Below are 12,846 nucleotides of genomic sequence, written 5' to 3' on the forward strand. Positions count from 1 at the left end.
GATTTTTTTATTTGTGGCAAACCGATCCTTCTCAACAGTATTTATAATATATCGATCGACTCGAGGACCGTATTTTCGAGTGCCACAACAATTCTTACGCTTGGTGACCGTAGGATTTTCACCTCTTTTTAGTTGGGTGCTAATTTTATGCACACTGAAAACTCTAACCCCCTAATCTTTAGCAATATATCGTATAGAATACTTCCCAGTATTTAATAATGTGGAAATATTGGCGATTTTCTCCATAGATAAATCTTTATTTCTTCCCATCTAAAAAGGAAAGGGGTTTTTTTCACAAGCAATTTAAACAAATAATTAAGTCACATTTAAAAAATTTAAACACTTTAACTTACTTCAATGATATCGATAATATACAGGAAAGCAAAAATCTCTTCAAAACTAACTTTTCTCCCAGTGAAAGCACACGTCTACACCAAACGAATTTCAAAGCCAAACTGTGTATTTGCACTTGTTCGGTTTTTAAACTATTTGTATAAACACTACTCATCCTATCCTTCTCTAAATACATAGAATAGGATACAATGAATGGTCTACAAAAAAAACCAACCCAAAATGTTACTTAAGACGGCGCAGGTACACAAAATAGGGTAAATACGCGGGTGTTAGTAATTCGTTGTCATACGACTGTATATATATATATATATATATATATATATATATATATATTATTTTTTATTTTTCTGTTTTTCATAATCAAATGTAGGCCATTGTGGCGCGTTAGGTTCTTCATGTAAAGCCACAATGGTCAAAAATAATATAAATAAAATAAAATAAAAATATTAGATTAGATAATATTTTTGAAAACTGTTCAAAGAATGAGACTGATACTATTACCGCGTGGGGGATTATGAGATTACAATCTAATATTTAAAACAATAAAAAATATTTGTATTGATATATTGAAAATATTTACATATTAAACATAAACAGGTATTTAATTTTAATACATACATACTTATCTAAACATACTTTTTCACATTTCACACTTTATTTTACTAGTTTTACTTATTTCCTATGTATAATTATAATATATACAAAAACATCCACAATTACATGATCTTACCCAATTGGAGACTTTCAATTAGTCATTCATATATTTATTTGGCTATGACAATTTAAATTTTAAAACAAAACGACGATTCACTACAGTTAACTCTGGATAGTTTAAGGGAGGGTCACTAGTGCACACATCCAATTTATATTTTTATGAAATAAAAATGTGTTGAACGATTGGCTGATGTTAGAAAAATTTTTACCACCTTTAATTCAATCCATGGATCAAAGAATTATGTCGTGAATGAAACGTTCTAAACACCTATGTCGACTTTTAACCTATTAAAAATAAAGTGCTATGCACGTGTATATTCAATATTGATCCAAAATAAAGGTAGTAGAATCCATTATATCATCAAAGACAATTTATCCAGGTGTAGGAAAAGATTTATTAACTTCTTACGTTCTAAGTCTTATATAATATCTTAAACATGTGTATTAATGGCAAATTTACAAAACTATGCAAATGCAGATAAAGTAATAAAACAATTAAAAAGTAATTACTTAAATGATCATGTGAGAAAGTTTTTGAATTTTTTCTACCATTTTCATATTAAGGTTAAAAATAAAAATGTGTTGAACGATTGGCTGATGTTAGAAAAATTTTTACCACCTTTAATTCAATCCATGGATCAAAGAATTATGTCGTGAATGAAACATTCTAAACACCTATGACGACTTTTAACCTATTCAAAATAAAGTGCTATGCACGTGTATATTCAATATTGATCCAAAATAAAGGTAGTAGAATCCATTATATCATCAAAGATAATTTATCCAGGTGTAGGAAAAGATTTATTAACTTCTTACGTTCTAAGTCTTATATAATATCTTAAACATGTGTATTAATGACAAATTTACAAAACTATGCAAATGCAGATAAAGTAATAAAACAATTAAAAAGTAATTACTTAAATGATCATGTGAGAAAGTTTTTGAATTTTTTCTACCATTTTCATATTAAGGTTAAAAATAAAAATGTGTTGAACGATTGGCTGATGTTAGAACAATTTTTACCACCTTTAATTCAATCCATGGATCAAAGAATTATGTCGTGAATGAAACATTCTAAACACCTATGACGACTTTTAACATATTAAAAATAAAGTGCTATGCACGTGTATATTCAATATTGATCCAAAATAAAGGTAGTAGAATCCATTATATCATCAAAGATAATTTATCCAGGTGTAGGAAAAGATTTATTAACTTCTTACGTTCTAAGTCTTATATAATATCTTAAACATGTGTATTAATAGCAAATTTACAAAACTATGCAAATGCAGATAAAGTAATAAAACAATTAAAAAGTAATTACTTAAATGATCATGTGAGAAAGTTTTTGAATTTTTTCTACCATTTTCATATTAAGGTTAAAAATAAGAAAACATTATACATATACATATATCATACTAACAACAAAAGAATTTTTAAAGGAAATATTCTCAAAAACACAAAAAATCACAGATTTTCTCAATAAATATTTAATAAACCTGTTGTCTGTTGCATTATTAAACAAAAAACAAAAATCAATAATTAAGATTATCCGTGCCCCCTACCGACTACTTAGCCCGGATAATCGGGGGTACACTGTATACACTTATAAATTTTATATTTAGTAATACTATCACTAATTCTTCTGAATTTCATTAAAAAATATCTACATACATACATATACAAATTACGTCGATTGCGATCATTAATTTGCCTTAAAAATGTTCAGTATAACAAAAAAACGCACCACTTACACCACACCATTCATAAAGGACTTTCTTTTTATACATAAAAACATCCACCACGGGAGGCTTAAAGTCGACTTACATCTTCCAGAACACTCTGATGTTATACAATGCATCCTAAGCGAAAAGATTTCAAGAAGAAAAGAAAACCTTCATCCAACACTTCAAATCTTCTGAAATTACATAAAACATTCCGAAAGATGATTCTACTATATGTCGTCTCCGCACTTGCGTTTAAACACGACTTTGTATTGACTTTATAATGATGCAGCTCACATCCACATACTGGATTGTTTGTGTTATACTGATATTTTTATACAATTATGTTACTTCATTATTTTACACACACACACACACACCATTCGCTTACAATTAGATGGTAAACAATGTTTCTTGTGAGTTTTTTCTTTCACTTCGATAATTTATATTTGATGGTTTACACACAGCTTAATCTATAATAAAATCACAATGTTCACATTCTATCACTGGGTGCCTGCTGATTTTTTTACATCTTTTTCTTAATCGCCTTTCAAATATGCCTCCAGAGGATTAGGGCCTTTTCGTTTGGAAAATGTCACGGACTTGATTTTCGCTATAACAAAACACACGTATAATGTGAGACTAAATAACAATACATACAAAAAAATCACAATAATATGTTGATAGACACTTTTGGGAAATACGTCTCTTTCATCTTTAGTACCAATGGTTAAATAAAATACACCACTTTCAGATAAAAATAGGGCTGTGGAGTGGGAGTCGTTGAAAATTCCAACGACTCTAACTCCAATTTCGCGCATGTATATACATACATATGATTTCTATGCATATGAATATTGAATTTCTAACAAAGAGTGACTCACCATACCCAATGTATGCAGATCTGAGACACAAGTGTTTCTATAATACTTTGGTATTTTTATCATATCTAAAATAGATCAAAGTGTGGAGAAACCTACTGTTTGACAAATCGTTTTTTTTATATAAGTTACAGATGCATATACAGAGTGTTATGAAGTACAAGGCTTTGAAGTGTTGATAGCTCGTATCATTTAAAACATTTTGAGCCATACATATCTCAGTACAAAGTATTGTGGTTTTTTGTTTTAATTTCATTTTCAAGACTTTTAAAAATTTGTCGAGTAGGAAATAACTAAATTTACCTTAAGAGGTAAAGAGGTAAAAACTAAATTTACTTTAAGAGATAAAATAGGAGTCAAAGCATGCCTGCTCGATCACCTGATTTGACCCCTTTACAATTTTTCATCTGGGGACGGGCCAACGAGTTCATTTATAAATTAACAGCTAATCAGAAAAATATAAAAATTTTTTCAAATCAAGAATTAAGAAATGAAACTAAAAAAAATTACGTGAGACGGAATCGGAATACTCTTATGTATGTACATATTAGCGCGTGTCGTATAGTTAAAAGACTTGAAAAACTTCGTACTTTTAGTGCCGAGAAAGAGTTTAAGTCCCCAAAAGACAAAAAAGAAAGACTCATCGCCTTTCATACTTATTGAACTTAATGAAATACCAAAAAAATGTATGTATATATGTACTTACTGGTTACAATTTCAGTGTCTTTCCGTTGTGCGTTCAAGCAATTCAACCACTCGGTCATGGTGATTTTGTTATCGTTGTTGACGTCACAATATCTGGGAAACTTTTTTCCGCATCTTCGCAAGTGACGATTTTGCGACACGAGCTGTCTGAATGTCTTCCACTCTTTTCTTTCCAAATTTGAGTTTTTGTTAATATCGAACATGACGAAATTCCAAATGGCGATCTCCTCTTCTTGGGATGTTTGCCTATTCGAAACAACGACAGACGTATCAGCTAGACGCACAACATAACATAACACCTACATATGTATTTCTTGAAAGACAAGTCGGAAGACAAGACAAATCAAAAATAAACCCAATACACACATTAGTCCTGTTCTATTAGTATTCATAACCATTTGATTTTTCAGCAATTTCATCAAATCTTGAAGGAACACTGCTTTTTTTTGTTCGGGGCAGCCTGGAATTAATCAATTTAGCAAAAACTCAATTATACAATTTAACTTAAGTATATACGTACATATAACATGCACTTAAATCACTACACATACCTTTCATTGGGCGGCTGGGTGTAGAAAATGCATCACATTTGGGTGGCTCATCTTTTATTGCCGTTCCTGATATTGGTACTCCAGAGTCCTCGTTAACACACCAACAATATCCTGTCTGCGGATAGCATTGTATCCTACGGTAGCGACCATCCGCAGTACACTCTGGGACGTAACTCACTGTATCGTTTTTCTATCAAACAATCAAATGTATATTTGTGTCTACTACATACATTAGATATATTTTTTTGCTTTTAACACATTCTTAGAGTTATCGCAATACGATACGCATTACCTTTATTCGTACTATCTAGCAAACTATTGAATTCTAAAGCATTCGTAAAAACATTAGAGCTGTCCAAACTTAACTGTAATATTAAACTGGATTATGTTAATATGTATTAAAACACTCAAACGCCACATAAAAGCAAGTCACTATACCATCTTTAAAAAAGTTTTACTTCAGAAATATTTACCTTAAGACACGCTGTTCTATACGACCAGGTGTAAGTGTTTAAATTTTGTTTTCACAATGAAGAATAGATTTACCTGCATAACGGTTGCTTGTTCATCGAGCATGGATTTTCTGTCCGAAAGACAATCAGATAAATCGCCATCGTCTTTGTTTCTATCCAAGGAGTCATCGTTAAAACCTGGTGGATGGCCAGATAGTTTTGGTACACTTCCTTGCAGCACTGTATGAAAATTGTAATAAACATTAGTTGGGCTAGTTAGAATGTTTTTATAATAATACCGATATAGCTCACGGTATAATTATGATTTTAATCATGTCAACTCTTTGAGATACAAATTTCTTCTATTTTAGCGCTGTAGAGTTACCATCTCAGTTGAACCGCAAGAGAATGAATATATGTAGGCATTCTGAATGTTTTTGTACAATTTAATTGATATTTTTGTTTGTGTATCAATTTTTGAGCTACAATACTTCGACTGATTTATTTTTCAATCAAAATTTTAGTAAAAAAATCCCCAAAAAAGCTGTTTGAATCGTCGGCGAGAGTAAATAGAAGCTATTTTGGATATAAATGGTAACTATTTATTCAGTTGCCATATCATTTAATCAATATGTATTACTTACATATATTGCATATGTTCAATCAGTAAATATAAATATATTACATATGTTCAATCAAAAGTGAGACTTTATAACAAACCGTACAACTTAAAAATTATTTTTATATGATACTATTTTGTCTTACGACAGTGTCTTAGGATCTATTTGTATTCTTTAATGGTAACTCTACAGCATTCATACTAATCAAGATCCTTTGATATGTACTTATGGATGATTTTGACAGATCTTTCAAAAAAAATTATGTGTCGATCAACCTATCTCAAAGAGTTCATTCATATATGTAAGTTAAATAATCATAAAAAGCATTATTTATAATAAAATACATTGAGCTGAATTTTATAATGTAAAATGTTAAATTATATGTTTATCGGCATTGCATAAATAAATAAATATAATAATAATAATTCATGTCACATTGAAAATCAAAACATAGAATGAGTTTATAATACAGACAATATATACATACAAATTAATAAGACATATACAAATGAAAAATTTTATACAGAAGCATACACCTTATTGTAAATAGGCATGCATATTAGAAAATATATACAAAAAAAAAATAGCAATAATATATTAGTAATGACAATGCACAATAGATAAAGTATGTGTTAACCATTTCCAAACATAAATAATGATACTAATGAGGTGCAAAAAATAATGTATTGACGTATGTTCTGTTAAGCTTTACATAACTGCATGCGAAAATAGTAAAATATTTTTACAATAATAATAAAATACCTGTAATGTATTGTAAATATTTATATAGAAAGGAATATTGGTCGATTTTGAGATTGAATGTTAAATAGTATGTTCTATCATATTGAAATATATGTATGTATGATAAATGAATCAACAATCAAATTAATGAATTTCAATCACGAAATCGACGAAAAACTTTCAAATGACATAATTTCAATAAAATCTCAAAAGCTAAAAAGCACAAAAGTACGATTAATAAATGCATAGATGCGAGGCATATACTTGCTATTATAACTAGGTAACTCGTCTTCGCTAACGATTCATCTACGTTCGCCTAGACGTGGACTTGGAAAACTTGTTAATAATACATATGTACATACATATATATGTACATATCATACACAACTGCCACATTACAGATGCAAAGATCCGGTGATACAAAATGCGGCAAAATCATCTTTACTATTTTACGAAATTATTTTTTCTTTTGCTTTTGCCAATTTTTGTTTTATTTTATTTTACTTAATACTTTGGAATTTCATTTAATCACGATTACACAGATTACCTAAACACAATCTGCTTTAGGTCATCGACTTTAGTGAGTCTTTAATTAATATTATGTATTAGATGTATTATGAGCATTTATATGTATAAGGATTGTAAATAGGTTTTTGAGCTCTTTTTCCTATTATGCCGTAGATTAACATTAGAATAATATAATACTATGATTACTAACCAAATTAAATTAAATTGTAAAATAGAAAATGATCAGTAGATCAGTAGCTATTAAAATAGATATAAAATGTGTTGTGAACATAATTTAGTAATATTAAAAAGCATTTAAAAATCAAAATCAATTTAATCACGATTACAAAACGTAATCTGAATTCTGCAAAAATAACTATCTATTGTCAATATACATATCTATATGTAGACATTTTAAAACATTATAACTGCCCATCAACATAAATTTGAATAGTGAGGATCAATTGGATACAAAAACCATAGAGGAAGACATCGAATACCACAAGAAATAATAGAAAAATATGAAAATATATTATTAATCAAATTATGAGCATAAATTTAAAAATGAAACATTAATTTACTATATTCCGTTTTATAGTAAAGATTGTAAAGGGAGTTTAGCCGCACTCTGTATTACCAAAGCACTATAAATGCATTAATCCAGAAAGAAGTATATTATTCATAGAGAGTCGGAACACTTGCAAATTACCCATTATCAACTATTCACTCAATCTTTACTCGAGTCTTTTCAAAAAGAGATATATGTATATATATATATATATATATGTGTATATGTATTATATAATATCATTCATTAAATTTGAAACACATGTTATTACATACACAGTGCGGGCTTAGTTTTCAGTATCTTATATGATGGCCCGTGGCGGTGCGGTCGATGGTCGGCACGCTTACCTCCGGACAGCCCAACGTCTTGATCAATTCCATCATCGTCATCGTCAATTCCTCCCTCCGGTGGGATTTTGGCAAAGGCACTTTGCCCTCTATCAGCCCCCGGCGCCCGCGCCCGGCCTTCGTCTGAGTTCAGCGACAAGAACAAACGGAAAGAGACTAAAGAATAATTCTGCAGATCTGCCTTAACCCAAAAACACTACAGGTACGTTACATCGTTAGGATCGCTTCGAAAAATTGCATTATCAATAAATAGAAATCACACCATGTTTCGACGTCAACTCCGGCAAAAATGAAACATGCACACAAACAATATAAAAAGTATAAAGGGAGCCATCCTGCGAGCTGAAATGTCTATCTACAAATTATTTTGATGAATTGAGATTTTTTGGCAACTTGATGTTACTACTTCGCCAACCTGAAAGTGGAAATTCACGTAGTTTTCATTGCAGACTAATCTCTAGCCATTTTGGTCTCCCAACAAAAGACAACTTACATACAATACTTTTTCTGTTCAAATTAAATCAGTTTGAATAATATAAAACGACAAATTTTAATGTTTTGACGCATTTGATAAAAAACTTATTGTGACAGATGATTCTCAAGAATGAAGTCCAGGAATTTGCCTCTTGATATGTGTATATTCCATATGGTCTGTTGTGGCATCTTTGACTATGACAAATGCTGTAGTCAAGAAGCTTGCCTGCTGATATATCTCTATGTGACTGCTCACCTTAAGCTAATGAAATTTCAAGAGTATATAGATACATATTTTACAAACATAGCATTTATTTTAGAAATTTAAATTTAATCGGCTGTGTTCCATACTTTTTCAATGTCTTAAATAATAATTTTGTTAGAGAAATTACTAACAAACTAACCAGTAGATTCTATAACAGAATCTTTAATAACCATATTAACACACTTGTGAAGAGTCTCGGTGATTACAACAAAATGTCTATACCCTTCAGGTATAAACACAGATTACCTAAACACAATCGGCTTTAGGTCATCGACTTTAGTGAGTCTTTAATTAATATTATGTATTAGATGTATTATGAGCATTTATATGTATAAGGATTGTAAATAGGTTTTTGAGCTCTTTTTCCTATTATGCTGTAGATTAACATTAGAATAATATAATACTATGATTACTAACAAAATTAAATTAAAATTGTAAAATAAAAAATGATCAGTAGATCAGTAGCTATTAAAATAGATATAAGATGTATTGTGTACATAATTTAGTAATAATAAAAAGCATTTAAAAATCAAAATCAAAATAGTAATTCTCTACAACGTGAGCAAAGTTAAAAGTATTCGTTATAAATATGATAATTTTTTCTGTAAAACATCACTTCCAAAAATTCTTCGAGTTTCTTACCATAGTCTTTTTTTTACAAGCTTTTTTACATCAAGTACATACATACATACATTGTACATTTATCTTATCCCAAACGAAATTTATTTGATGCTATTTAGCCTTTTCAAAAAATAAAAAATTATATGTACACATATGTTTGAATACTTTCCTGTTATCGCTGGTCAAAATTATTTTTTCTCATTTGATTTTATATTTCTATTCAACAAAATTAGAGTTTCCAAACTACCTCGTTTGGAAAAGGAAGTCGTATAATTATTACAAGAACGAGGCGTCATTCCAAATAAGATGGTTTATCACAATGGTCACGAGATGAACCATTCGTTTCTCTTATTTCTGGTCCAAGGAATTGTCGTTGGGCAAACTGTCCAACGAGGAATTGCGCATGAAAAAGAACCCAACCGTCAACTGGAATAATTACACGTGAAAAGTCTTTGAATCGACAACAGCCAAAACAGAAGATTGGGGACAAATGGTTGATCGTCGAAATCAACTAGAGCTTGTCCACCAAGCGCAAGAATCTCACCAGCCGAGTGTTTCCTCCACAGTGGATTTTCGATAGATTAGATATGCCAGAAGACACACAAGCGTTTTCTGGTCGAAGTGCCCGATCACAGGCAAAAACGTTGACTTCCCCATTTAAAATGAATCATCTCGACGTTCACACCTAGAACGTTGAGAGAATGTGGGGATCGGTAAAATGCAACAAACGACAAACGACATCAAGGAGCAGCATGTCGTCATTTGGAGTCATACTAAACCGAATTCGTTTGGAGACAGCAGGTTGAATATAACCAGGGTCACCGAGAGGGGGGGGGGGGGGGGGAAGCTGGTGTTAAAGTTCCAGGGCCCAGACTACATGAGGGGTCCCGTGTTGGGACGTTCGACTGATCGATATTGATATTGTTGCGTAGGGGTGGGTGGAGGATCCAAGTTAAAGGCCAATGTCGTGTTACAGCATTTATTGGTGATTAAGCAGATACACGCACTGGCAGTGCTCCGTCCAGAATGTCTTCATATCGCATAAGTACCGCCTTATAACGGGTCGGTTGCTCAAGGCATCTTCAACGTCTGGTTTGCTTGCCTATTGTTATGGTCACGTACTAGATGTCCCACGCTACCGGTGTGGGTTCTGATAACTCTACCGGAATGCGACCCCAAGTTACGGCTACCCCCGCTAAGTGCATTCGGGGGAGATAATCCTCGAAACCAATTACAATGGTCACACAGTCTCTGGGATGCTACTCGGCCTAATCCAATTGCACTTACTCGGCCTAATCCAAGTGTACGTAAAAACATTTTATATTATTCTACATAAAAATGCATATATTTCTTTAATGCTAAATGTTTATTATTTTTCGATCCGTTTCGATTTTTTTGTGTCCTTGTGAAATCGTATCTGTTATATCATACGTTCTTATTCGATTATTTCAAAAAATAGCATTTAACATATAGGTATTTTTCTAATAGTTCTAAACAGATTTTTCGCATATTAAAAATACATATATCTTATATAAGAATTTTTTTTAGTTTGTCATAGGGTATGGAATTATTTTTCCAGGGCCCGGGATTCCTCTCGGCGACCCTGAATACAATGACGACGTATTCGAGTCACTTTTGAATTGTATAAAAGCGTTATGGCCTTCATCATGTCATATATAATTGTATATATGTATACAAATAAACTATATATGTATATATCTAAAATATATATACATATGTATATAAATAAACAAATTAAAAAATATATTTTGACCCACGATAACAGGGAAGTACCTCTGTTTGTAAATAAATAATATTATGACTCACATAATCAGATCTTTTTCATTTTGAATAGCTTACACTATTTCATAATCAAAAATAAAAGAGTACATATATATTTTTAAGAATAAAGCATTCTTGGATTGGAAGTCAATTAAAACTGATGTTTATATTTACAAATTAATAATAATGTTAATTGATTCATAATTTTTTTTAACATTATATAGTATTATCACTGCATGAAACTTCATTTGGACCAAGTATTATATTAAAATTTTAACAATTTCACATTTACATTAGATTTCATACGAATTTTTTGTATATTTTAAAATAGTTATATGTAAAGTGACATTAATTTTTCTAGACTTTAGAATTCCCTAAAGTTCAATCTGCAATTCATTGGTTTTGAAAAAACAGAACTTAAATTAATGGAATATTATTATATGTATTATATATTGATCTGCAGTGTCTAAAAAATGAAATTTAATTGTAATAAAATACACGATTGATAAAATTATGTTACATATTGGTCACTTTCTATGTAAATTATAATAGCTTATTGCAGTTCTGACTGTTGTCTAATTTTTTGCATCTTTTATATTTATATAAAATAATAGTATGTAAAAGCTTTTTTTATACAGAATAATGACGATGGTGATTCAATGAAATGATATTACAATTACACGTCAATAAGACTTGATTGTGGCTATGTATACAGCCTGTATTTAATAACTTTAAACGGCTTTGATGAATACTTTATAAATACAGTATGTATGTTTGTATAAATAGCAACATCCATAAGATGTCATCGGCACATTGACTGTGATTTGACGGTTGAAAATCACATACAACAAAAATATACTCACGTACAACATATAACAAAGAATACTTACGGACTATGATAACATCCAAATGGTCAAAGAACCTACAGAATGAAAAGAGTGTACTTATTTACACTGTGAACACAATAAAAAGAACACCAAACCCTGTGACCCATGATTTGTTATGTTTGTGTTATTCGTATGTCTATGTTAACAAAAAAAAAACAAGTATATAGTTATTTATTATTGCAACGTGAACTTTCCTCAAAACCAGTGTGATTGCCACCGTCGGTGTGTTGTGTGAGAAATCCCAACGAAATTTTAGAAAATGTGTACAAAAGTGAATACGCTCCGATACATACATACGTTATTAATAAAACAGTGTAATGTTATACATATAGGGTACTCACAGTTGTGAGTGTTATTCATGATGCAGCTCACCCACTCCGGTTTGGTAATCATTCCGTTTTGGTCGGCGTCGCATAAATCCAAAGTCCTCGCGCACCGATAAGGCTTCACCACCTGTATATGTTCACATCATATTTGAAATTGATGATTAAATAAAAATACAGATCGTTCGTTATCGCCATGCAAAAGTAAAACGAGAAGAGCAGCAATTAATCTTTGAGCTTAAAAACCTTCACCGATACCGACACCTTCTACATAAAGTAAATGTCTAGGCATTTAAAGACCCATACATGATATCGATACTTAGATACAAA

General features: G+C 30.8%; 1 protein-coding gene across 7 annotated transcripts in view; it reads right to left on the reverse strand.

Annotated features, from left to right (window-relative positions):
- Window positions 1-902: 902 nt before the first annotated feature.
- LOC143922567 (SPARC-related modular calcium-binding protein 2-like) overlaps window positions 903-12,846 on the reverse strand; it is a 53,543-nt gene continuing 41,599 nt past the window's right edge. For 4 of the 7 annotated variants that reach the window (XM_077445869.1, XM_077445870.1, XM_077445865.1 and 1 more), the window contains 6 exons: window positions 12,535-12,646; window positions 5,476-5,621; window positions 4,930-5,119; window positions 4,745-4,838; window positions 4,380-4,624; window positions 903-3,405 (listed from right to left, as the gene is read on the reverse strand). In XM_077445869.1, coding sequence (XP_077301995.1) covers window positions 3,332-3,405; window positions 4,380-4,624; window positions 4,745-4,838; window positions 4,930-5,119; window positions 5,476-5,621; window positions 12,535-12,646 — 861 coding nt within the window. In that variant the 3' untranslated portion in view covers window positions 903-3,331. Of the gene's footprint in view, window positions 3,406-4,379; window positions 4,625-4,744; window positions 4,839-4,929; window positions 5,120-5,475; window positions 5,622-8,092; window positions 8,288-12,534; window positions 12,647-12,846 lie in introns of all 7 variants that reach the window. The other 3 variants (XM_077445868.1, XM_077445864.1, XM_077445867.1) reach the window with 2 other exon arrangements.

Source organism: Arctopsyche grandis, chromosome 2, assembly GCF_051622035.1.
Source record: "Arctopsyche grandis isolate Sample6627 chromosome 2, ASM5162203v2, whole genome shotgun sequence".
NCBI classification, from domain to species: domain Eukaryota; kingdom Metazoa; phylum Arthropoda; class Insecta; order Trichoptera; family Hydropsychidae; genus Arctopsyche; species Arctopsyche grandis.